General features: G+C 46.1%; 1 protein-coding gene across 1 annotated transcript in view; it reads left to right on the forward strand.

Moving 5' to 3' along the window:
- LOC137215627 (transmembrane protein 51) overlaps positions 1-27,568 on the forward strand; it is a 205,145-nt gene that overhangs the window by 50,252 nt on the left and 127,325 nt on the right. The window contains exon 2 of the mRNA XM_067721146.1: positions 20,607-20,713. Within this exon, the coding sequence (XP_067577247.1) occupies positions 20,621-20,713 (93 nt within the window). The 5' untranslated portion in view covers positions 20,607-20,620. The remainder of the gene's footprint in view (positions 1-20,606; positions 20,714-27,568) is intronic.

The following is a 27,568-nucleotide window of genomic DNA, read 5'->3' on the forward strand; positions in this document are numbered from 1 at the left end:
TGGAGCTTCCTAATTTTGAGCACCTGAGGAAACCACAGACAAAGCGCCAAAGCTACACCTGACACAGAGTGGAGGCGGGGGAGGGGGGGTGCGGGTGGTGGTGGTCGGGGGGGAGTTGCCACGTGGTGGCTGTGACTAGACCACTTGACGATTCAAGCACTTCTCCAAGTGTGAGCCTCACACTCATTTCTGAAAACGTGTTTTGGGAAAATCCACCAGGCGCCACCAGTAGTTTGCAAGGAATCTTCACATAAAGCCATCTCCAGGAAAACGGCAGCAGGGCCACGTAGGTAAGACGAGTTGAGGCAGCCCTGGGGTCAGCCTTGCACAAGGCTTGGTTCCTCAAGGTACGTGATGGCAACTCTCATGGCGTCCGTTTTGTTTGTTTTCAGTCTAACGCCGAGTTGTCTGTGTATTCAGAGCTAAGTGGCTGGTACTAGGAGCCACAGCCGTCAGGATTCTAGCCACCGTCTTCCTGGTGAGTCCCCAAGCACATTTGCCGGGATTTTAATGGGAAAATGTCCCTGATTAGCTACATTTGGGAATCTCCAAGTTAAACAAAGTCTATTCATTCAACACATTTTTATTGAGCACCTACTATGTGCCACATGCTAGGAATAATCTGCAAACAAATGGATCAAGTCCCTGCTGACACAGAGGGCACATTTTGGGTGGAGGGGGGACATAAAATAAACCGATAAATAAAAATAGGATGCAATGTCAGAAAATGAGAAGCGCTGTGAAGAAAAATGAGGCAGGGTAAAGGATAGATGAGAAGGGATCACAGATCTGGGCCATCAGGAAAAGTCTCCGAGGGAAATAACGTTGCAGAAAAGTGACGAGTGAGCCACATGGATATCTGGGTGCAGAGAATTCCAGAAAATCTCTCAAATATCTGTGCGCATTATGAATCTCCAAACAGATGCCGTATGACGTCGCATTTCCCAAACCCATTTGGCCACAGAAACTCTTTTTCCCCACAGAGCATCTTCCAGGGTCAGCTTTCACAGAACACCCTGCAGGGTATGGTGATGGTTCAAATCTGATATTCTGCAGGGGGAGAAACAGGCCCAGAGCAGACAAGGGTTGTCCAAAGTCCTACAGCTCATTGATGAAGTTGTCCATTAGCTTTCTCGCTGTGTGGCATTCAGATCGCATATCACCAGTAAGGGCAAGCCACTAAGATGGCCCAGCGCCTGACAGTGGTGGTGGTGGGCAGCGGGGTAGAACCAAGTTCATGGGTCCAGGATGAGCCAGGCACAGGCGCCTGGAACCTCCAGCTCAGACCTCCCTGTGTCCACTCCCCGACAGGGAAGCGTGTGCCTCTGATGGGAAGCCTGCACCCCCTCATGACAGCCTCATGGCAGAGGGGTGGATGCTTTCCAAAGTTCTTGCCACCTGTGTGGGTGGTGGTTCACAAGGCACCGTCAGACCATTCAGAAGCACCTTTCACGCTGAGCCGACAGGAGAAAGCCATTCCCCGGTTTCTTTTTAGCAATGCAGCTGGCCTAGGAAGCGAGGTCCGAGAGTGACTGAAGATGGGATGGTACGTGACAGCGAGCCACAGCACATCAGGCTCAGATCCTCCAATAACTGAAGGAGAGTAGTGGTCAGGAAACCTGCTCTCCTTGGACACTGTGAAGCAAGCTGACCGAGAGGGAGGGAAAGATAGGGAAATACGAGCGCACAATACACAGATGCAAATTTCTCCAGAAAAGCCGCTAGAGAGAACATGCATACACGTGCACCAGACACCTTTAAAACGTAGCCCTGGCAACAGGAGTTTCCTCGGGGCCAACCCGCCTGACTGCCATGTGTGTCATCAGACCCCTGGAGCTCTGCACTTTCCAGGAAGGCAGTTAGGTGGATGACATGCTGATACAAGCCGACCAGCTCCCAGATGCAACATGGGACAAAACGTTCTCAACTTGCAGTGACGCTGTTAGGGATTCAAGGCAACGCCAGAACTGAATGTTCTCACCTCAGATCAGTGGTTCTCAACCAGGATTGGTTTTGCCCCCCAGGGGACATTTGGCAAAGTCACAGTGGCCGGAGGGGGAGCTGCTGCTGGCATCTAGGAGAGCAGGGATTCTGCTAAACAGCCACCAATGCATAGGACAGTCCCCACAACAAAGAACTGCTCTACCCCACAGTCAATGGGGCCGAGTTTGAAAAAACGCTGCCCTGGACAAAGGAAAATCCATTCTCTTGGGTGGTGAGGATTCCCGTCATAGAGCCTGGCCACCCGGTGTCAGTTCCATAAGAGAGAAGTGGGAAACAGTCATCCTTGGAGACCAGTCTGAGTGTGGTACTTACCATTTTCCTTTAAAGAAACAGTCTTTTACAAAGACTGTTTTCCTATCCCTCCCCAATCCAGAACTATAAATCAAATTCCCCATGGCATGATATAAACAGACTTCTCTTCCCTTTCTCCTTTTCTCTATCTCCAGTCCCAACCCTGTGCATTAAAACCTGGAATTTAATTGTAATATAAAAAATGTGGGAAAGAAAAGAGTCAGTAGTAGTTACAAACTCAAATTGATTTTGAGAAGTTTTAGATTATTTAAAAGCATACTTGGAACTAATGGAGGGTGAATAACAACAACAACAACAAAACGATCTAGAATGCAATTTGGGAAGCAAAAGTTATGGCAAAAACCCTTCTGGGCTATAGGTCTTCCTTATCAGAAAAAAGAACCAATGTCAAACAATACAGCATGCATCTCAGAGATAACCTAGGCTCAATACTGTATAAAATTTGGGAGGTGCGTGGGAACTTTAAACGCAAGAAAATATCCTTAGTGTTTATCCTCAAGATGACTTATTTCAGAATGCATCCTTGATGATTATGTCCAGTCAAGAAAAATCACCAGCATCTACTTTAACAAAACACAAAAGAGAGAAAAATCATATAATAATGTAAGAGCAAGCTTTTTCCTTCACTTTTTGGGTAAAACTTGACAAGCTGTGAATATATGTGTTGGTAAGAGAAATTGTGTGAATATTTGATATAAACAAGTGAATAAATGTACCTGCCTGTGCTTCCCTGGTGGCGCAGTAGTTAAGAATCCGCCTGCCAATGCAGGGGACATGGGCTCGAGCCCTGGTCTGGGAAGATCTCACATGCCGCTGAGCAACTAAGCCCATGCGCCACAACTACCGAGCCTGTGCTCTAGAGCCCGTGAGCCACAACTACTGAGCCCGCGTGCCACAACTACTGAAGCCCATGTGCCTAGAGCCCGTGCTTCGCAACAAGAGAAGCCACCGCAATGAGAAGCCTGCGCACCGCAACGAAGAGTAGCCCCCGCTCGCCGCAACTAGAGAAAGCCAGTGCACAGCAAAAAAAGACCCAATGCAGCCAAAAATAAAAATAAATGTACCTGCCTTATCTACATGCTGCCTCTTTCAAAGCTGAACAACAACCACAAAAAAGATAAAAGCTGCATTTTTTTTTGTTTCTGGCAAATTAGTTGTCTGTTTTAAAAATCAGATTCAAAGTATGAGCCCACAGATTGACTTTTTGATTAGGAAAGGACACACCGTTCTAGCAGCTGCCAATGATAAATTCATTTTAGCACCAAATGGGTTCTTGTAAATCAGCACAAAAGCATCAGAGAGAAAGATTCAGGAATACACATCTCACAGGAGATGCCGTGAGCGGAAGAGAGCAATAATTTGAAAGGTAGTGCTAAGTTTATTGAAAATATCCACTCCATCAATTAAAATGGCAAAGAGGAATTGGGACCAAAAAAATCTAACTGCTATTTACGATAAAAGTTGATTTTGATGTTTATTTCCCGAGTTTAAAAAAAAAATAAATTTAAGACCTAAGAGTTTTCCATTGACCTGAAAGCAGTAAAAATTGTCCATTCATCTTCCCTCAGGCCAATAATAGAAAGGTCTCAAGGGGCAGAATAGGAGCCAGAAATAAGATTGAAGGGGAAACAGTAAGGAGATGCACATCAAATGACTAAATTCTATGCGTAGGTTAAAAACAGACCATCTCATCGTCCTGCTTCATGTATAGCTGAATTCTCAGATGTGTACATTTTTATATGTACTTCCTCTCACTGAAACATATAAGTAAGAGCAATATGATTTTATCTCTATGGATTTCTTCAAGTCAGGGTTTCTCAGCTTTGGCACTAATGACATTTGGCGCCAGAGAGCATTTATGTGGGGGGGGGGCGTCCTGTACACTGTAAGATGTTTAGCAGCATCCCTGGCCTCTACCTACTGGACACCAGTAGCTCCTCCCAGGTGTGACAATCAAAAATGTCTCTAGACATTGTCAAAAGTCCCCTGGGAGGCAAAATATCCCTAACTGAGAGCTACAGCTTTAAGTCTACTGGGGGGAAATGCAGTATGGAGAAGTAGAAAAAAAACAGTATCAGCTGGGTGGCCATTTTCATGTTTATAAAAGGAAGATGTTGGTAACTGCATTCAGTCACAGGACTGGAAGAATCAAATGACTAAACTATAATGTTATATGTAATGAAAATGCTACAAAAGGGAGAGTTTTGAATAGGAATCGTGCTAGAGCTCATTTTGTCCAACTTCCTTGTACAGAGAAGGAAAACTGAGAGGCAGAGTTGTTTGTCTAAAGACCACACCAATGCAATACAAACATAGGTGGTTACAATTAAATACTGCATAGTTTCCACCTGGAAAAACAAAAACGCAGGAGCCAACCTGCATGAACCCCTGAGGTGGCATAGTATGAGCCTCAAACCAAATAATGAGTTCAGTGGATTAAAACACATCTACACTGTTTAAATCGAAGACTTCTAATGATTTTTTTTTTTTTTTTTTTTTTTTTTTTTTTGGCGGTACATGGGCCTCTCACCACTGTGGCCTCTCCCGTTGCGGAGCACAGGCTCCGGATGCGCAGGCTCAGCGGCCATGGCTCACGGGCCCAGCCGCTCCGTGGCATGTGGGATCCTCCCAGACCGGGGCACGAACCCGTGTCCCCTGCATCGGCAGGCGGACTCGCAACCACTGCGCCACCAGGGAAGCCCCCTAATAATATTTTTTAAAACTCACTGGTCACTTTGGCAGCTGCTTCTTTGAATACTGACACATAGAAGGAAAGAACCAATCTTTTATTCTGCCTTTCCTGAACCAACTGTATTTTATGATAAACAAAAATGGTTGATGAAGGATTCTAGCTAATAATGACCAACGGAATAACAATCAGAAAAAAATCACAACTCTGTGACCCCACAAGAAATACGGATCCAGGCAATGATCCTCAAAGGATGCTAAAGCTATTAGGCAAAAAGTTGATGGATGAGCTCAAGTGCCCACTTACAAATGAATCAATAAAACAAGGTATATACACACAATGAAATATTATTCAGCCTTAAAAAGGAAGGAAATTCTGATGCATGCTACAACATGGATGAACCTTCAGGATATTATGTTCAGTGAAATAAGCCGGTCACAAAAAAAGACAAATACTGTATGATTCCACTTATATGAGGTCCCTAGCGTAGCCAGATTCATCGAAGTAGAAAATAGATGGGTGGTTGCCAGGGGCTGGGGTAAGGGGAAAACGGAGAGTAGTTGTTTAAGGGGTACAGAGTTTCGGTTTTACATGATGAAAAGTTTTTGGAGGTTGGTTAAACAACAATGTGGATATCCTTAACATTAGTGAACTGTATATTTTTAAATGGTTAAGATGGTAAATGTTATGTTATGTATATTTTACCGTAATTAAAAATTAAAAATGTTAATTATTGGGGGAAAAAAAAGCTGTTGGGGACTTTGTAATGGATGGCTCAGTCTGTTAGCACTGGACCTACTGTTCAATCTCAATATCATTAAAAACGGGATGACCAGACATTATGTGCTCACTGTGCGATGCTGGACGGATCACACAGTACCGCCTATGAAGGCGTCTGGACAACAAAAAGACTTTGATCTCCTCAGACCTCTAGATCTAACTATTAGTTTACAGGAAACATGGGGAAAAGAGGAACAAGTTAACTGAAACCAAGAAGAAGTGATCAGCCACATCCAGGATGTGAATGTTCTACAGGACAAAAGACCCAGTTTCTCCAACAAATCAGTGGCTGGGGGATAAAAAAGGTCAGGGGCGGGGAGTTGCTGTTACAGAATTAAAGACATTTCAGAGACATTTCACATAACAACCAAATGTGATGTGTGGACCTTGTCTGGAAACCAACAGTAAAAAAGATATCTCTGAGGGAATCAAGGAAATGTGAGCGTGGACTGAATATTAGATGGTATTCAGGAACGATTATAAGTATTTTTAGCTGTGATAATGTCAAGGCAGGGATAAAGTAAAGAAAAAAAAGTCCTTTCAGTTAGGATGTCTTTATGGGTGAAATGACACAACTTGCTCCAAATTAACCTAGAAAAAAACTCAAAAAGGAAGAAAAAAGAAGGAAAGAACATTGGGAAAATGTTGAAGCTGGATGAATACATGGAGTTAATTGCACTCTTCTCTAGTTTTGTGTGTGTTTCCAAAATCCCATAATAAAAAACAATTTTTATGTAGGCAATCTCAAAGGAACATACAGACACACAACACAAACAGAGTGAGCTACAACCAAAGCGTAAGCAAATGAGGAAGCCATTACGTAAGCAAATGAGGAAGCCATAAGTGCAGGAAACGGGAGATGAAGCCCTGGGCCTTTGCAAAGTGAGCTAACCGAGTCTAAGATGCCTGTATTAAGCGGCACCCTCAAAGATGCTCTACCCCCTGGCAAGAGGAGGGCTTAAAAAAATTTTTTTTCTGGACTTTCAGAAAGGGGAGCCTATGAAAACCTGTAGTTTTCAATGTGGCTCTGGAGGGGAAAACTAATAATGGCCACAATAATGATGATGATGATGACCACCCTGAAGGTTTGTAAACACGTGGGGCTGGGGCTCGAGTTTATACTCCATGTATTCAGTGGGAAAACTCCAAGCTGAGGAAATAAATGTCAGTGTTCAGAGGTTATTAGCATCCCCGGCATCCAGCAAAAAAGACTTCCGAGAGAAAAGCAGCCAGGAATCAGACCCCTCAGGATTCCCACAGATTAAGTTCAATCAAAATGAGATCACAGTCAAATTACTAAACATCCAAGCAATAAGTCAGTATGAGCCAGAGTAAGCAGAAACAACAAACAAGACATTGAGACACCCCCCCCCCCGCCACTCCCACCCAAAGACTTCAGATGTTGGAATTATCAGATAACAGATTCTAAAATCACTATGTATTCAATATTTTTTTTAAAAGAAGGTTTTTAAAATGATCAAGGAATGAGACTATCAAAAATGGCCAGACGGGCTTCCCTGGTGGCGCAGTGGTTGAGAGTCCGCCTGCCGATGCAGGGGACACGGGTTCGTGCCCCGGTCCGGGAAGATCCCACATGCCGCGGAGCGGCTGGGCCCGTGAGCCATGGCCGCTGAGCCTGCGCGTCCGGAGCCTGTTGCTCCGCAACGGGAGAGGCCACAACAGTGAGAGGCCCGGGTACCGCCAAAAAAAAAAAAAAAAAAAAAACTGGCCAGGCGTTTGTCCTCAGGAGTTTGTGGGAGCACAGGAGAGCTATTTGACCCCTGTACTTTTGGCTCTTCCATTCTGGTGGGAAAAACAGATTTATTTACAGAATCAAATTATGCTGGCAGTAAAAATTCAAGTGCTTCCAGGAGCCAGAGAGGAAATGTGAGCAGTGCATTGGGCAGGCAGAACATAGGCTGTATCTAAGGAGGGAGCCTCTTCTCAGCCCCAGCAGACTGTTGATCTATATACAAGAAGAGAGTCCAGGTATTGCCAGATATTCCCATTTTCCAAAAAAAAAAAGGCATAAATCCAGATGTTAATGATCTGTACATGTCGGCTACTGTGGTAGACATCTGGTTTTTGTCACCTAATAACAATTCACCTCTCTTCTAAAATATTATGGTGTTACGATTCCCCTTTGGGAACAACACCTTTCTCCTAGTCTCAGTCCAGTTTCTCAGAGACGGTGTTGATTCCACCTCTGGCTGCAGGGATGGGCATGTGGCTCAAGCTCAGCCAATCACAGCAGAGCAGTCTCCTGGGCCACAATAATCGGCTCAGGAATGGGCCTGTGACCCACCCAGAGAAAATGAGAAGCAGTGAGGCCATTGGGGGAAGCTTAGGAAAAAGACTCTTATCCTTCCCTATGGAATTCAAAGCTGAGAAGATGTAAGGGCTGGAGCTTTGGCAGCCTTTTAGTGACCATTATACAGAGATTCTGTCTAAGGTTGGATCCACATGGTCAAAAGAATCCCTGATAGCTGGAGAGAGGCCAAGGCCTCATGAAATCATCTGAGCCTGAACCCAGAGGTTCCCTCTAGACTTTTCATTTTTGGTAATCGGTGAATTTGCATTCATGCTGAAGACAATTTGAATAGGCTTCTCTGTCACTCCACAGAAAGAGGCCTATCCCTTCAGCAACTAATTAACAGTCTTTTAACACACTGGGAAAGCCAGACAAACATATCTGAGGGCTGACCATGGACCTTCAGTTTGCAATCTCAGCACCTGGCCACCCCTCTCCTTCTGTACTACTGTACCTAGCTTCTCTTATTTCTCATCTTCTAGCCTCCATTCCCACTGCTCCTTCCTTGTACCATACTCTTCTCTCCCTGCTCTACCTCCTGAAATCCTACTCATCTTTCAAAACTCAAGTCAAATGGTTCCTTTTTTCTTAGCGCCTTTCCTGACAACCCCACCCTAAGCCCTACCCCAGGCAGAAGAAGATACCTCTCCCTCCATTCCCAGGCCCCTCTGACCCCCCGATGAACACTCAGCCCTTCTGCTGAGGATCCTAATTACCCAGCAACATTCCTGTCTCCCCTGCTTCTTCGTGATCCAAATTCAGACCCAGATTAGAAGGGATGATATTTGAGGCTTAAGTTTCAAAAAACAATCAGTTCTTAGGAGAAGTCAGAAAACATGGTGAAAGATGAGGATGTGGGTAAGGGATTAGAAAGAAAAGAACAGTTGTTCCGGGGAAAAGAGAGGGTCTCTGTGGCGTGCAGTGAGGAAGGAGGAAAAGCTGGACATATTTAGACCAAACGAAATGATTCAGAGGAAACCTGAGAAGCAATGTCTAGAGAGGCGTGAGGTTGATCTGACTGGAAAGGAATATAAAAAATGTGTGACGGGAATGACCCAAAACAACAACGACAAAATGCCCAAAATAGGTGCACTGTTCACATGAGAAAAGAATGCAGACAGCAGCAAGACGCTGAGAACCCTCCAGAAAACAAGAGAGAAGGTGACAAAGGATGAGGTCATCTCAAACCAGATAAACTGGAAGGCGTTCTATTGATTGAAAGGGTTTTTCAAAAGCTAGGGCTCATGTTGACTTGCCACTGATGGAAACTCAGGGCACCGAGGCCTTCTGGAATTTTCTGCTCAGCAGACAGACACAGGGAGGGTCCCAGGAGGCCATTTGCTAGATGTAGCAAAAGAGCTACCATGGGTCAAAGGTCAAAACAAGCAAGGTGTCAGTTTATGGGCCACCCCAGGCAAGCACTGTCTCGCTTTTTACTTCTAAGGACCGTGGGACCTTGTCCACTGTTCCCATGCCTCCTACCCCGGGACCAGTTCTTTCTTCATGTGATAAAATACCTAAGCCGGACAGTGTCCAATCACAGCGGCCCTTAACCTTTACTGGAGACATATCTGGTTGAGGCTCTGGGCCCTCTTCCCAGAAAAACGCACACAGCCTCAGACACAACAAAGTTTCCTTCCCATTTAAGCAGCTCATACCCGCCCTGGGGTCCATCTCTTGAACAATAGTTCCTAAACTCATTCCCTTAATCAAAAAAACATTTATTGAGTGCCAGTTACCTGCCAGGTACTGCTCCGGGCACCAAGGATACAGGGATCCTCGCCTCGTGGAGTGGACCTTCCAGTTTGTATCTGAGCCCTCAAATAGCGGCCCGGGAATTCAGTGATTCTGACATGGGGCCAGAATTAGGACCTGTCGTCCCAAAGAGCCCCAGCTCAAACACCCCTTCTGTAAGGAGAGAGGGGAGGAGTGTATTTAAAGCATGTGCTCTAACTGGGAAGCTCATAGCCTGCTGAGGGAGTGTAGAGGGTACCTGCACTTGGGAAAAATGTTTGGCAGAATCTCGTAAAGCCGGACGTACGTGTGACCCAGAAATTCTACTCCTAGATATATACCCAAGAGATATGTGCACATGTGCATACAAAAAGGTATACACAATAGCCCCCAATTATCCCTGGTGTTCACACCTCTGTGTCCCCTCCCCTTGAGACTGTACTGTATTTCTAATCAGATGCTGCAAAGGTGATGGGGATGTCATTTCTGTGATTATGTTACAGAAGATAGTAACTTCCATCTTGCCTGGAGACTCTCTCTATGGACTCTCACTGGCTTTGATGAAGCAAGCCACCTTATGGAGAGGCCCACATGGCAAGAAACAGTGCAGGATCTCTGGCTAACAGCCAGCAAGGAGGTGAGGCCCTCAGACTAACTAACATCCCGCAGGGAACTGTATCCTGCCAACCACCACATGAACTGGAAAGTGGATCCTTCCCCAGCTGAGCCTCAGATGAGACCCCAGCCCTGGCCACCTCCCTGATTGCAGCCTGGGAGAGACCCTGAGCAGAGAACCCAGCTAAGCAGTGCCTGGATTCCTGACCCACAGAAACTGTGACATAAGTGTGTGTTTTTTGGAGCCGTTAAGTTTGCCATAATTTGTTCTGCAGGAATAGATAACAGAGTGTAATGCAACGCAGCAGTGAGAATGAATGAACCACAGCTACGTCAGACAACGTGGTCGAATCTCACATAGTTGAGTGAAAGAAACCAGGCAGCAAATGGAATCTGTAAGATTCCATTTACATGAAGTTCAAAAGCAAGCAGAACTAATCTATGATTGGAAGTCAGACAAGCGGGAGGGGGTAACCAGAAGGGAGCACAGGGAGACTTCTTGGAGGGGCGGGGGTGGGGGGTGGTGTTCTGCTTCTTGATCTGGGTTCTGGTTAGGGTGGGTGCATACACTTTGTGAAAACTCTTCAAGCGTACACTTATCATTTGTGCTCTTTTCGAGATGTATATTATGTTTTGAAAACAAAAGTTTACAAAAAAGACAGTATGCTGGAGTCAAACAGCTAGGGTTCAAATCTTGGACCTATCACTTACAAGATTTGTAACTGGGCAAGTTACTTGACTTTTCTGAGCCCGCTTCTGTAAAATGGGTTGGGCTAAGAATTAAATAAAACAGTGTATGGCATAGCGGCTGGTACCTAACAAGCCTCAATAAATATTAGCTAGTTTGGTTAACCTCATTCATAATGGTTCATTGTTAATCTCAAAAAAAAAAAGTAGTGGAGGTTGACTTGCCTGGATGCCTGGGAGTCGAATTTACAGAGTTGTCCTGCAGGTGCCAACCCACAGAGACCAGCTGGATTCTCAGAACCCCTCTAGCAGTGATCAGGGGAGGAGCTCAGCCTGCCTCTGACACCCACACCCAGAAAGGTCCCTGGGCAACAAGCAAGATGATAGGCGAGTGTTCAGAGGTCAAGTTTGCTCTGGGTTGGGACTGAGACGATGTAAATCAAAGTTCTCCCCAGGATGTTTGTGATCGGGTTGAGATGGTGCTGTCCTCCCACATCATCAAGAAAACAACAAAAACAAACAGACAGACAGACAGCAATGCGGACATGCACAGAAGGAGTCTGTGGTATCAGGCACAGTTTAGTACTTCACACATATTAACCCATTTGATCTTTACAGTCAATGCTGTTATTACCTCCATTTTACAGGTGAGAGAAGTGAGGTACAGACAGAATAAAACAAACAAACAAACAAAACCAGGCCCATCAGAGGTGGGATCAGCACCCTTCATCTGCAGTTTTCAAACAGAACATACAGACTGGCCTCCCTGGCAAAGCTTTTTTTCTTTTTTCTTTTTCTTTTTTTAGAGAGAGTGACTTTTTGGTTTTGTTTTAATTTTTTTTAATTAATTATTTATTTTTGGCTGTGTTGGGTCTTCGTTTCTGTGCGAGGGCTCTCTCCAATTGTGGCAAGCGGGGGCCACTCTTCATCGCGGTGCGCGGGCCTCTCACTATCACGGCCTCACCCGTTGCGGAGCACAGGCTCCAGACGCGCAGGCTCAGCGGCCATGGCTCACGGGCCCAGTTGCTCCGCGGCATGTGGGATCCTCCCAGCCCAGGGCTCAAACCCGCGTCCCCTGCGTCCCCTGCATTGGCAGGCAGATTGTCAACCACTGTGCCACCAGGGAATCCCCCTGGCAAAGCTTTGGTTTGCAAGAGATGAATGTCCCAACCAGCCTTGTCTCTATCTGAGAAAAAACCTGGGTGTCTTCTCATTTTCTGACAGGGGAAGCGGGTGAGCACAGCTGCAGAAGGCCTCAGTTACCAGCTGTTATTTTGTGGTTTGAATTTATTTTTGTGAACCTGTGTGTGTGTGTGTGTGTGTGTGTGTGTGTGTGTGTGTGTATAAAAACCTGCATTTCCTTAGCCCATAGGGTCAGGTTATTAATGGGCTGTGGAGCCTCTAGTGGCCCTTTGCTCTCTCATCTGTCACCCTACTCAACAGCTTAGCTACTTCCTGCTCTTCGAGCACTCTCTCTTTTACTCTCCCTTTCTCCTGTTCCAGCTCTTTCCCTGGCTCTCTCTTACCCCTTAAAGGCTGGGCAAGCTCCCTACCTCTTCCGGGCCAGAGGCCAGCATTCATTTCTTGTTGGAATGCAGGAGACAACAAGCAGGTCTGGGGAGGGGGCACAGTGGATGGGCTCTCCCAGTCGAGGACAGCCCAGGGAAGGTATGCGGCCGAATGAGATTTTATGGGGCAGAGGTCCTGCAGGGAAGAAGCCCAGTGGGTGGCAGGAGAGGTCCGTGGCGAGCCCCAGCTACCCCCTCCTGGCCTCAGCACCCTTCCCCTCTTGCTGCGGGCACTGCCGAAACTTCAGGACAGCCGGAAGCCCAGATGGTTCAGGGCTGAGGGAAAGCAGGTGGTGAGCATGGGTGTCTCGTGGCTGTGACACCTGTCACCTGTAGTCCCCGGGGGAAAATACCTTCCCATCACAGTCATCTAGATTCAAATCTTTTTCTGGCTGTGCCACCTTGGGCACATACCTCCATGTCTCTTGAGCCTTATTTTCCTGTTCAAGTGGGAGTGATTTGATAGAAATAATACCCATCACGACATTTTTGAGTGCTTCTCTGCTGAGCTCACTGTTCCAGGGGTTTCACACACACCTACTGCCCCAGGTTATGGTGAGGATTAAATGAGATGATCCACAGGAAGGACTGAGACAGTGCCCTGCAGGTGGAAAGCCCAGAGTTAACATCACTCACTCCAGTATTATGAGGACAGCTGGGAACGACGAAGCTGGGACCTGAACCCAGGCCTTTCAGACACCAGCATTCTGATGCTGATGGAGATACAGTACAGCCTTGGTAGCCACCCAGAGCTCAATAAGATTGCTTGATTACAGGCATCACCAAGGAGCCCATATACTCCAGAAACCTCTTTTTTTTTTTTTGGCCATGCCGCGTGGCCTGCGGGATCTTAATTCCCCCACCAGGGATTGAACCTGGGCCACGGCAGTGAAAGCACCAAGTCCTAACCAGTGGACCGCCAGGGAATTCCCCAGGTGCAGTATTTTTAACACCCCATCATTGCAAAGTACAATTCTCACTCAGCCCAGGACATGCTATTATAAAGCCATGAGTTATTGGGGTATTTTATTTTCTGTTTTTGAAATTTAAGTAGATGACATGGAACTGGGTTTTAAGACTTTCACACACCCTTTGAGATGACGGTGCCAACCTGTGGGGAGCGGCAGGATACAATCAAGAGTTGGCAATTTCTGCTCCAGGGAGTCTGAATGTCAGCTTTGTTCTCTGTTTTGTATTTCGTCATTGAGAGATGGACTAATGGCAAATATGCTCTCCCAAGCCTATCAGGGGGCCGTGGGCTGCTCCGGCTCCAGGCTGGCCTCATGGGCTCCGTAGGGTCTGGCTGGCAGTGAGCAGGGTTTTGTTCTGTGCTCATGTTAATGACACTGAAGACAAGCATGGAGATGGGGGTGGGGCTGGGGAGGGCCATGGCTACAGAAGCCTAGGTCCTGGGGTAAGGACAGTTCAGCTCAGCAGCTCAAGAGGTAGGAGGCAAGGCTGTGGGCGGGTGGCAAGGGCTGCCCCTGTTCATTCACTCATTCATTCATACAGGCACTGTTCTAGGTACTGGTGATACAGTAGTGAACAAAAGAGAAAAAAAATCCCTGCCCTCATGGAGCTTAAGTTGGAGGGCAGGGGGGTGTTGGGAGTGGGGAGACTGACAACAAATAAGATAAGGAAACTAAATAAATAGCACGTTAGAGGAGTGGTAAGATGAAGGGAAGAGCAATAGCATGAGGTGTTTGTTTTGTTATTCATGTTTTTTTGGTTTTTTTGGTGGCGTCATGGGGCTTGCAGGATGGACCAGGGATCGAACCGGGCAGTGAAAGCACCGAGTCCTAACCACTGGACCGCCAGGGAATTCCAAGACCATTTTAAATAGAGTGATATTTGAGTAAAAATCTAAAGGAGCTGAAGGAGATCCCTGGGGGAAGTGCCTGGTAGGGAGAAGAAACAGTAACTGCAAAGGCCCTGAGGCAGAAATGTGCCTGGAGAGTTGAGCCTGACCCTCTCTGTTCATCTGAAGTTACCACTCAGGGCCCCAGCCTCTGTGGTCACTCCTCATACTTTCCTAGGGTCTTTCTGGTCGAAAGGAACTAACCCAGGCAGAACCTTCCAGGCAGACTGAGGGCCTGGAAGAGATTTCCAGGGACAAGTTCTGGGAGGGCTCTGCGATTCAACTGCGGGGTTGAATAAATCCTGAGCTTTTGCCAAGGTTTTAACAAGGAATTTGCAAGAATGCAACAAATTCATTCCTGGACCATGCTCCAGAGCTGCTTAATCAGAATCTCTGAGGTCTGTGCCAGGGAATGCGCATTTCTAAGAGCCTCTAGGCATGTGGGAGCATCTTTACCATATATTCCATCCCATATCGATTTCCATGATTTTTCTCTCTTATATCTTCTTCTAATTGACTAGAGTGGAGTCTGCCATCTTTCATCTTTCTTAGATGAATATTTTGAGTTTGTCTTGGGGCACCTTGTCAGTCATTTCCTGCCAGGGAAATGAGGCATTCTGTAGGTAGTCAGCGGGGCTGTGCTGCTCCCACACCAAAAGGGTTGATCTGAAAAAGGTGACATGGGGTGAGGGGAGATAGTTGGGATTTGCATGTCTTCTGCACACGCTCCTTCCCCCCCGTCCCGTGCCCATGGTGGGTGCGGGGGGGCTTCTTAAGGATCTGATCCAGGTCAACACTGGGGCCACCGTCTGACACTTGTAGGGACTCAGGTGATGTTTGTTGAAGTAAAGAACACATGAATGAATAAACGTGAGTTTTGACAGGGAAGGACAGGAACAGTAAGGTTGTGGGCTTGTAAATACCCTTTCCCTAGCACGTGGAAGAATCTTCCATTCTTTCAAAATTGTTCCTTCCACCCCATCCATCTCCCATCTCCACCCCCACCCCCAGAAGTGATGGTCCCCCCAGCTTACTCTATTTTCTCCTCCACAACAGAGAGAACTAGAGATTCGGGTGGGACGGGGATACTAACCTCCAAGCTTCTCGTGGTTCAGCTCCATTACCCTCCCACGCCTGACCACCCCCTCCTCAACGCACCTAGTCTAGAGCTAAGGTCAGTAGGAAGGATTCTTGAGTCTGCTCCTTCCCCGCTGTAAAACTTTGGGCTACTTATGTGAACACTGAACCCGTTTCCCCATCCTTGAAACGGGGCCGGGGACCTCTACGCGGCAGGTCGGGGAGGGCTCGCAGCGCTGCAGCGGGCTGTAATTGGCCGGGTGCTCCCAGCGCACCGCCCCTCGTCCTCTGGCGCCGCGCACGCCACGCCCCTCACCAGCACGGCCGGCTGGGTGGCGTTGCCGTGGCGACGCGCGTACACAGGCCGGGCCGGCGCTCGCGGGCTGTGGGCCGCCGGCTGGAGACTCCGCGGGAGTGCGGCCCGGCGGCCTCGCCCAGAGCGGGCCCGGCGCCTCCCGAGCGGTCAGGGCTCTCGGCGGAGGACGAGGCGTGGGCTTCTTCCTCTGGCCAGGTGAGAGCGGCGCGCGAGGAGGCGGCGGGCGGAAACCTGGGCCGGAGGAGGCCAGCCCTGCGAAGTCAAGGGCGTTGGGGTAGGCAGGGGACCCGGCCGCACCCGAGTCCGAACTCTCTGATCCAGGCTCGGGTCGCCAGGAGCACCCCCAGAGAAGGTGCCCCAATACCAGCCGTTCCTTCCTAAGTGCAGCCCCTACCTCGCCCCCCAAGGTAGCCGGCACGGGAGCTTTAGGCCTCTCCTGGGCACCAGCTCTTGGATGTCCTGTGGGTATAGCTGGGATTAAGAGAGGAACCCCAGTTTCCCCTGATTTATGGACAACACCCACCCAATGGTCAGAGACACACACACACACACACACCCCGCCCCTTACCTGAACTCTCCTTCTTTAAGGAACTTTGAGGCCACTGTAAACCTCAAAAGAAAGTTCGCTCCTATATCCCAATTCTGAGCCATCCAAAGTGGTCAGGGGGGATGCAGATGATTGAAGCTCTTGCTCTTTACCGTGGCTGGTGCTCCATGGCACTGAGTAAGAACGAGTTCACAGAGCTAAACACATTCAAATTACTTTTACAGTGTTTTCAGGCAAGGAGGCGATGCACAGGGCAAAATTAAGGTGGAGAAATATTGTCCAATCCAAAAGCTAAAGAGAGAGAATTTAGGTTTTCCAAGGAGTCATCTAAGATATATACGGACAGGAAAAATGAAAGGTGGTTACTATCAAAACTTCCTAGCCAGCTGGCTGTACTGACTTGCTTTGAGGTGTCTGTTTGTATTTTCATTCACTCAGCAAGTGTTTACCAAGCACCTACTATGTGTCAGGTGCTGCCCCCCCCCACCGCCCCCTACCCTGGAGAAGGGGTAATGCACAGAACTGGCAGGAACTGCAAAGGGTCTGACGTTTTACCCTGTTTGAAAGTTAGTAAGAGCCTGCCCAGCTTATAGTTCCTGGCAGAAGACAAGAGACTCCTGGGCCAGAAACAAAGAACTTTATTACTCACAGCACAGCCGACATAACAGGCAGCCAGAGCTGCATATGCACATTGGTTTCTGTTGCCCGGAAAGTCCCTCGGGGTGGTGCAGAACAGCCAGTGTGGATGCTGTGCCCACAGTGGGTCTGTGTGCCAGGTAAGGAACTCCAAACTTAGGAAACTGCAATCTTTGAAAGGGGCTGCTAGCAAACCTGCCCAACTTTTGCCCCAGAAGGAGCCGTTATCTTTATTATAAACATTACCTATATCCTCCCAGGCTGTTTGCCGTACAAGCATTCTCGGAAAGTTAGTGCAAGACAAAATCTTTCAATGCCTTTGCTCTGAAGATGGGTACAAACACAAAATACCCATGAAGAATCGCTTCTTAACAAAATGAACACAGTTCTGGTTTTCCAGGAACATATATCTTAGTGAAAGAGAAACAAACAGCAAGCATAACTAAATAAAGGAACAGAACATGTCAGAGAATGATAAGTACAAGGAAGGAAACACAGCAGGGGAAAACCAACAGGGGAATAACATGACTGAGGGTGCCTTTAGCCAGAGTGGTCAGGTGGTTGCCCCAAGGGGGGACGTCTGAGCAGAGAGAAGACCCCAGCCTTGGGGACGTCTGGGGTGAGAGCTAAAACACAAATATGCGCATTATCCAAGTTTAAGTTTTAGATGAGCGGCGTTTCCTGTGGTTTTCCTGCAGAAGAGACATTTCTTGAAAGTTTACATTTTAGATTAATTCGACTTGAATGTGTTGCTTGATAACATGGTTCTCTGCAATTGAAAATTAATAACTGAGGGCAACAGAGCATGGTTCTTTGGGAAGAGGAAATGTCTTTTCCCCTATATACATGACAGCGAACTTAATAAAATTTATTTCTCATTATATGAAAGCATATATATATATATATATATATATATTTTTTTTTTTTTTTTTTTTTTTTTTTGCTGTACGCAGGCCTCTCACTGTTGTGGCCTCTCCCGTTGTGGAGCACAGGCTCCGGATGCACAGGCTCAGCGGCCATGGCTCACGGGCCCAGCCACTCCGCGGCATGTGGGATCTTCCCGGACCGGGGCACGAACCCGTGTCCCCTGCATCGGCAGGTGGACTCTCAACCACTGCGCCACCAGGGAAGCCCAAAAGCATCAATATTTGTGGGACATCCACAGGCCTCAAAGTTTACAAATATAAACTATCCTGCTTATTTTTATTTCTCTTACCCTGACGTAGGGTCTCATCTTCCTTTCAGAGGATAGAATGCTGGTTTCAAGGACTTTCTTTTATTACATGTCCCAAGTGTCAGCAGACAGTGCAATTCCCCCACCCCTACTCTGCCCCACCAGCAGCAATGGAGGTTTGTACACTGGTTACATGCAAAGGCCCAGAGTTGTCACACACTTACTATTGTGTGACCGTAACTTCTCTGAGTCTCAGTTTCCTCATTTGTAAAGCGGGACAATCCTGACACCTACCTCGCAGGGTTGTTCTGAGGATGAAAAGAGGCCATGTGTGTAAAAGGATAGCCCAGTGCCTGGCACTTAGTAGGGATTCAGTGATGAAATGATGATGGAAATGTTGATGGAAAGCAGAGCCAGACCGGAGACCCTCTACGGTCACACCTAGATGATTTTTGTTTTTATCCACAGTCTAACAACTTCACACTTCAGTGACCTTTCAGTTGAAAGAGACTTGGGGACTTCCCTGGTGGCTCAGTGGTTAAGAATCCGCCTACCAATGCAGGGGACAGGGGTTCGAGCCCTGGTCCAGGAAGATCCCACATGCCTCGGAACAACTAAGCCAGTGTGCCACAACTACTGAGCCTGCACTCTAGAGCCCACGAGCCACAACGACTGAAGCCCACACACCCTAGGGCCCGCGTGCCGCAACTACTGAGCCCGCGTGCTGCAACTACTGAAGCCTGCACACCTAGAGCCCATGCTCCACGACAGGAGAAGCCACCACAATGAGAAGCCTGCGCACTGTGAGGAAGAGTAGCCTCTGCTCGCCGCCAACTAGAGAAAGCCCGCATGCAGCAATGAAGACCCAACACAGCCACAAAAAAAAAAAAAAAAAATGGAAAAAAAAGAAAAGAAACTTCCTTTGACATGGCATTGAGATGGATCAGGATTCAAATACCATGTGAATTATCATCAACGTCTTGGAACCTACTGAAGTCACTGAAATTTTTATGTTTTAAAAAACATGTATAGGGCTTCCCTCGTGGCGCAGTGGTTGAGAATCTGCCTGCTAATGCAGGGGACACGGGTTCGAGCCCTGGTCTGGGAAGATCCCACATGCTGTGGAGCAACTAGGCCCGTGAGCCACAACTACTGAGCCTGCGTGTCTGGAGCCTGTGCTCCGCAACAAGAGAGGCCGCGATAGTGAGAGGCCCGCGCACCGCGATGAAGAGGGGCCCCCGCTTGCCGCAACTAGAGAAAGCCCTCGCACAGAAACGAAGACCCAACAGAGCCAAAAATAAATAAATAAATAAATTTTAAAAACATGTATAGGATTTACTTTGAAATGCATTAAAATATAAAAGGTATAGATGGGTAAATATGTGATAAAGCAAATATAGCAAAATGTCGATTGTAGAATCTGGGTGTTGGTTATATAGAAGTTCACCATCCTCTTCTTTCAACTTTTCTGTGTGTTTGACATTTTCATAATAAAATGCCAGGAAAAGATATGTACAGAGTCTTGACCGTACAGCCAAGCTATAATCTTGATATTTTGTCTTTGGAAATCTTTTTTTTTAACCTAAATATATGAAGGAATGCAGTGATTTAAAAAGAAAGTATCTTCTAATGCCCATTTCCTTGATGACTGACTCTTTCGCACTTTAAGAAGCTCTGTAGAAGTTGCGGTTCCTTGAGTCAAAGTTCAGAAGCCCAAGATTAATAACAGTCATAATCACAGTAGGACAAATGGGGGTTTAGTGTAGCAATCCCCATTCTAGATGCTTCACATTTAATCCTCACAAAACTCTTTGGGATACAGAGTATTATTAGCCCCATTTTACAGATGAGGAAACAGAGGCATAGAGAGAGAATAAGTAACTCACCCAGAGTCACAGAGCTAGTAAGTGGTGGGTTAGTAACACTGAGCACTTGATTCTGTCAGATAACTAACCCCAAACTAAGCTTAATGGGAGGTGGAGAGCGGTTATCAGTGGAATTCAGATTTGTTTGGGTTTTTTTTTTTTGCTATTGCTTGTTTGTGCTCTGAGTTACATAAAGGATGTCCTCTTGTGATCAGAACCAAGCTCATCTATGCCGGATATCACTGTTAAAAGGACAGTCTTAAAAATGTGAGGAATTCTAATTGTGATCACTGTTAAATCCAGCTATCCACTCCTACCTCTGCTGACTTCTCCTGTGGACATTATGGTGTATTCCATTCATTCTAAATATGATATTGAATAATTAGAGGACTGTATTTTTCTAACAGAATTGTTTTCTGTAAACCTTTTATAGGGGAAGCAGAGAGTATGAGGGCCTATCTAAAGAGCGCAGAAGGCTTTTTTGTCCTGAATAAAAGCACTACGATTGGAAAGCATGAAGATTCAGACCTTGTTTTAGAGGTAAGACCTCTTCCTACCCAGTCCCCGACCCTCCCTACCCCTCACGCCACCAAAAGTCCTTACTGTTCTGTGGACTCCAATCTCTTCTAAAGCACAGCCTCTGGCTAACAGTCCCAGCCTTCCTCGGTGTGCCACCTATAACCAGTCCCCGCATGTGCTGGGTCTCCCTGGCACATGTGGTACGAATGAGCACAGTGCAAAGTGCGATGGGCCCTCTGTCCTTTGCTGACTGTGTCTGCAGTGTCCCACCCTGATGGCGCGGTTTGGAAGGTGGGCGTAGAGCTGATGCTTGACCTTCACCTGCTCCGCGTCTGGCAGCCACGGCCACCTGAAGTGCCCAGCTTGAGCAATGGCCTCTCGCCCTTTCCAGCGCTTCTGGAGACTGTGGGCCCCTCGGAGCCGTCCCCCGCCCCCACACCTCCAAGTAGTAAATCAGGGTAAGCCCCGGGCGTGGCCTCAGCGCTCTCTCATTTCATTTCATTCTCTGAATTAGCTGTGGCTTGGTCCACATTCCCAGCTCATTGACAGCCAAGGAAGTTGGAAGAAATTGTAAGTAAGGAATTATAAAAACAGTGGCTTTGAGCCTTTTAAAATTTTGAAAGGGATTAAAATATTGAAGCAGAAAGAGAAATGCAATGGAATCCCTTTACGACTGTGAAAGGCAGACCTCTCTCAGACTTCACTCGACAGATTTTTTAAAACTTTATTTTGAAATAATTATAGATGCACAAATCGTAGAGAGAATGGCATGAAGCATGTGTGGAGTTCTGTGCCATTTTACCACGTGTGGATTTGTGTGTGGCCATCAAGATACAGAAGTATTCCATCATCAGAGATGTCCCTTGTGATATGCCTTTTATAGTCACAATTCCTCCTCCCACCATCGTCCCCACGCCCCTAAAACCACTCATCTGTTCTCCGTCTCTATAATTTTCATCATTTATGTATGACCTTTGTGATTGATTTTTTTTTTTTTTTACTCAGTGTAATGCCCTTGACATCCATTTAGGTTATTAGCTTGTTCTTTTATTGCTGAGTAATAGTCCACGGTGTGGACGTATCACCTATGTTTAACCATTCACCTTTTGAAGGACATTTTGATTCCATTTGGGGCTATTACAAATAAATCTACTATAAACATTTGTGTACAGGTTTTTGTGTGAACATAAGTTTTTATTTCTCTGCAATAAATGCTCAGGAGTATGATTGCATGGATTAACATATATGTTAATATATATTCGGTTTGTAAAGAAACGGCCGGGCTTATCCAGCGTGGCTGTACCATTTTTCATTTCCACCAGCCACGTATGAGACACATCCTCACCAGCAATTAGCATAAACACTGTTTTTCATTTTAGCCGTTTTAGTAAGTGTGTAGTGGTATCTCATCATAGTCTTAACTTGCATTTCCCAAATCGATAGTCATGTTAAATGTCTTTTCATGTACAATAGTATTTGCCTTCTGCATATCCTCTTCGGTGAAATATCTCTTCCTGTCTTTTAAGCACTTCTAATCGAATTGTTTGGTTTTTTACCATTGAGTTTTGAGAATTCTTTATGTATTTTAGATGTGAGTCCCTTGTCAGATAGATGGTTTGCAAATATTTTCTCCCATCCATAGCTTTTTTCATTCTCTTAGCAGAATATTTCACAGACCAAAAGTTTTAATTTTTGATGAAGTCCAGGTAGTTATTTTTTTCTTTTATAGATCATGCTGTTAGTGTCATGTCTAAGAACATGCCACCAGGTCCCTGACCCTGAGGATTTTCTCTTATGTTTTCTTCTAAGTGTTTTATAGTTTTATGTTTAAATCTATGAACCATTTTGGGTTCACTGTTGTTTATGATGTGAGATTTAGGTCAAAGTTCATTTTTATTGCATGTGGACATTTAGTTGTTCCAGAGCCATTTGTTGAAAAGGCTATCCTTTCTCCATTGAATTGCTTTTGCAAGTTTGTCAAAAATAATCTGGCCATACTTTCTATGGGGGCTATCTCTTAGTTCCCTATTATGTTTCATGGATCTATGTGTCAGTCCCTCTACCATTATGACACAGCCTTGATTACTGTCGCTATACAAGTCTTAAATCAGGTAGAGTGATTCCTCCCACTTTTCTTTAAAAAAATTTTTTAACCTATTCTAGTTCCTTTGCCTTTCCATTTACATTTTAGCATAAGCCTGTCTGTATATACAAAATATCATGCTGTAATTTTGATTGGAATTGTGTTTAATCCTATATATCAATGTGAGAATAATTGATATACTCCTACATTTTCTTCCAATTCATGAACATGGTATATTTCTCCATTTATTCAGTGTCTCTCATGAGTGTTTTGTAGTTTTCAGCATACGAGTCCTGTACATGTTTTGTTAGATTTACACTTAAGTATTTCTCTCTCTTTTTTTTTTTTGAGTGATTGTAAATGGTATTACATTTTTAATTTTGGTGTCCACATGTTCATTGACAGTATATAGAAATTCAGTTGATTTTTGTATGCTTCTTGGTATCTTGCAACCTTAACTGCACTTTCTTATATAAGGGCTTTTGTAGATTTCTTGGGATTTTATACATAAACAATCACGTCATCTGCAAATAAGAACAATTTTATTTCTCCTTTCAGAAAAGGAGATGTGAATGCCTTTAATCTTCTTTTCCTTGCTTTATTTCCCTGGTTAAGACTTCCAGGACTCTGCTGAACAAGAGCAGTGTATAAATCCTTATATTCACTTGTTCCTGACCTTAGGGGAAAGCAGTCAGTCCTTCACCGTTAAGTACGAGGTTAGCTGTAGGGTTTTTATACATGTTCTTACGAAGTGCGAAATTTCCCCCTTTATTCCTCGTTTTCTGAGAATGTTTATTGTAAACTCAACAGATTTAAAGATAACTCCATGAACCTCCCCGTGAGATTCTCCTCCATGATACGGTCTCCCTTCAAGGACACAGAAAATCTGTGCAGTGTGCAAAGTGGGAGGAAAAAGAAGAAGAAGAAGCACTGTAGTTTCTTCTTTATCCTAACAAGGCATAGATTTGGGGTAGTTTTATTTCCTGTCTGGCTAAAGTAGAGACAGAGATCTCTGTTTTGAACCTGACTATGATATTAGAAAACTGTAGTAATTTTTAAAAGCACAGGCTTTGGAGATAGACAGACCTGGGTTTGAATCTCATTAGGCTACTTTGTGGCTGAGTGACTTCAACCAAATTACTTAATCACTCTGAGCTCCTTTTCCCTGTCTGTAAACCCCTTACCTCACAGGGTTATTCTGAGGATTAAGTGAGAAATGCACCTAAAGAGCCTGGCATGTGGTGCTCAGTAAATGACACAATGATCATTATTATGGTCTCATAAAACAGAGACTGAGAAGAATCCTCAGAGGTGCACAGGGTTGAGATGAGGATCCACTGACATTAATAAGCCATTTGGAAGAGGGAACCAATGATGACAGTTATTAACTAGACAGAAATTGAGTTGCATTCATTGTATAAAAATAATTGACTGCTTACTGCTCCTCGGACTTAGCTTAAGAAATACGTCACTGGGCTTCCCTGGTGGTGCAGTGGTTGAGAGTCCGCCTGCCGATGCAGGGGACACGGGTCCGTGCCCCGGTCCGGGAAGATCCCACATGCCGCGGAGTGGCTGGGCCCGTGAGCCATGGCCGCTGAGCCTGCACGTCCGGAGCCTGTGCTCCGCAACGGGAGAGGCCACAGCAGTGAGAGACCCGCGTACCGAAAAAAAAAAAAAAAAAAGAAAAGAAAATAAATACATCACTGCTGCCAGCTACAGTCACATTGATTTATGAAGGAATCAGTTGCATTTCCGGAAGCACGAGCTCATTTGGGATCCCTGGAGGACAGCTGATACATGAATTGCCAAGCGTTTTGGGGATAGACTTTTGACGGGCGCTTCTGTCTTCTCTTAGACAAATCATCTTCCCAAAGCTTAAATGGGAGAGGAGACTTGCTCTGAAGAGGGGTGTGGGGACATGGGTCCATTTTGAAGAATTGAAACCTATAGACATATCAACATTTTCCAGTTTTATAAAACAAGGTAAAAGTTGCCCCTCTGCTGACTTCACTGGGCCTTTCTGATCAGAAGAATCACCCCTGATCAGCTACGAGCCATCCCGAGGAATAATCCAGTAGTCAATTTATAGTTTATGTTATTGAGGCCACTAGAGGTCATTCCACTAAATAAAATTCAGGGATTTATATTAATAAAAAGTCATCCTTGCAATTACCCAGAGGTTACATCTAGCAAATAAAAAAGATTGTTTGTTTTATTTGCCTGGATCAATCCTAAAGAACAGGCAGTCATGCTTCTAAAGATCTCTTCTCATCAGCAAGGCTGACATGTTGTTTTGACTATTGGTATCGTAGTATTTCAACATCATTTACTCTTTCCAATAATGGAAGGTAGTTACATGCTTCTTGTTTTTAAAAATTGGGAGAAAGGAAAATATAAGGAAGAAAATAACAGTCATTTGTAATCATTTGGCTCAGGGAAAAATCAATATTGATATTTGCAGGGTTTTCCCGTCCAGGCTTTTTTTCTATATCCTGTAAGGAGTTTGGTTCCCTAAAGGCAATAGGAAGCCTGTTTATAGCCAGGCTAGTGAGAACTGTTTATAGTCAACAGTGATAACTGTTGTTATCACTCATTATTTGCACAGTATTTACCCAGAGCCTCAGCACCAAGCCAAGTCTAGGGGCACAGCGATGGCAGAACTGGACCTGGTCCCTGCAATCAGGAAGCTGCCAGGAGAGAGAGAAGTAAGTCAGATGATCCCACAAAGGTGTGACTAATTCCATTCCAACATTGGGGCTGTAAAGGAAAGGAATATGGAAGACAAGGAGGACTTAACTAGACAAAAGGAGAAGGGAATGGCATGTGCAAAGGCCCTGGGGTGGAAGAGCATATTGTGAGCCCAAGGGACTGAGAGAAAACCAGGGCGTCCAGAGTCAGAGTGGGAAGGAGGAGGGCTAAGTGACAAGTAGGCCTCCTTCGTGTCACCGTAAGGGTTTTGATCTTTATCTGAAAAGCTATGGGAAGAAGGCTTGAAGGCTGGTAAACAAGGGGCAGACCTGCCAGTGAGCATCCCGGCTGCTGTGTGCAGACGAGCCACCAGGAGCTCTAGTCACAGTCTCCCCTCTCCCGTCTTACACGGCTCAGAAGCCTCAGCCTTGCCCGTTTCACAGCTAAACCTTGCGAGTTGTAATTTATGTGATTTGATGTGTCTTGTAAACTGTAGTTTTTAGAGTTGGATATGGCTGTTATCTAAACGCTGCTGAGAAAGGGGCTCAAGTCTTCCAGAATGAAGAAACACCAAGCCAGTGGTTGTTGGATTTTCCATATGTTTAAGAGTGGTTGTTAAACATGAACTCCTAGACATTCTGACCCAGTGGGTTTGGGGTAAGGCCCAGGAATCTTCACATTTATATGCTCCCCAGGGTCAGGTGGGGGGAATGGAGTCCCCTGGAGTTGGTTCCAGGACCACACTTCGAGAACCCCACCATCAGTGTTCCCTCCCTCTCCCTTCTTGATCAGCAGAGCTCCTGCTTGTGTGGGTGTCTGTGTGTGTGTGTGTGTGTGTGTGTGTATTATTTCAATAAACCTTGTTTTGAGGAAAAGAGAAGCGAAGGTTAAACAATGAAGGGCTGACTGACCCTACCTCCTCCCCAGGGACTCCCCCAGTCCCACCCTGGGGAGGTTCCAGGATCCCTAGAAGACTGAGCTCTAGGACAGCCCAAGTCAGCGCAGGGCTGCAGCTGGGAGGGTGGAGATGGAGGAGAAAAAGAAAGAACAGACATGACAGGGGGATGAAATGCTGGTGTCCGCACCTCCACCCTCGGTGGTCAGTGTCCTGCCAGCTGGCTCCTTTCTTATGGGTAGAGCCATCTCTCCAGCCTGGGTCAGCCCTTCTCGCTTGGGATCGGAGGGTCGTGAAGCCAGACTGAATCTCACACACACACACCAGATCCCATCCAGCCAGATGACTCTCGTCCCTTTTCCTGGCCCTTGCCAGTTCTGGGCTGCCTCTCAGAAAAGAACCAGAGCCTACATCATAATCTTGTTTATTATTATTAAACAAGGCTGCTGGGACTGTCCTATTATTTGCATCATTTCACGGACGTGCAGGTATGTCTGCTCGTCAAAGGACACATACAGCTGTAACGCTGATGGGCATGGCCACGTTGCCCACCAGGGGTTTCCGGATGTGGTGTCCTGCCAGCAGTGGACGCCTGTCTCCCACTCCCTCCCCAGCCTAGGGTGCTGACCACCCATTGGATCTTCACTGATCTATGGGGTGAAGTATGGTACCTGTGTCATTTTAATTCACATTTCTCTTATGCTAAGCGAACACTTACATTGTGAGACATAAGGTGACAGGTGGACTCTCTGTGGGGAAATCCACGGAATGGAACAGGCCTGGGAGGGTGCACTTGCTGGCTCCCCATCTGCATCCCGCTTGTCCTCCCGCCTGGGGCGTGCTCCCATACCCCCCCCACCCCCACCTCACCCCTGGCTTCTCCCCAAGTGCTCCTCGCTCTGGGGGTTCACCTGTTTGGTCTCGCCAGTCCTCAGGGAATGTTTTGTCCCCTGTTTGGGAACTGGCGGCTGATTTCATTGGTCAGTTCCCACCACAGCAACTGATGGACCTAGTTTCTCACCGGCAGATGGAGGGCTTCCAAGAGGAAAAAGTTCAGAGGAAAGGGCTCGATCGTGATCTCATTTTTCTCATTTTTTTATTGTGGTAAGATATGCATAACATAAAATTTACCATCTTAACCACTTTTATTAAGTGTGCAGTTCAGTGGCATTAAATCTATTCACACTGTTGTGCAGCTGTCACCCCCATC

The sequence above is a fragment of the Pseudorca crassidens genome, chromosome 2, assembly GCF_039906515.1.
Source record: "Pseudorca crassidens isolate mPseCra1 chromosome 2, mPseCra1.hap1, whole genome shotgun sequence".
Taxonomy (NCBI): Eukaryota; Metazoa; Chordata; class Mammalia; order Artiodactyla; family Delphinidae; genus Pseudorca; species Pseudorca crassidens.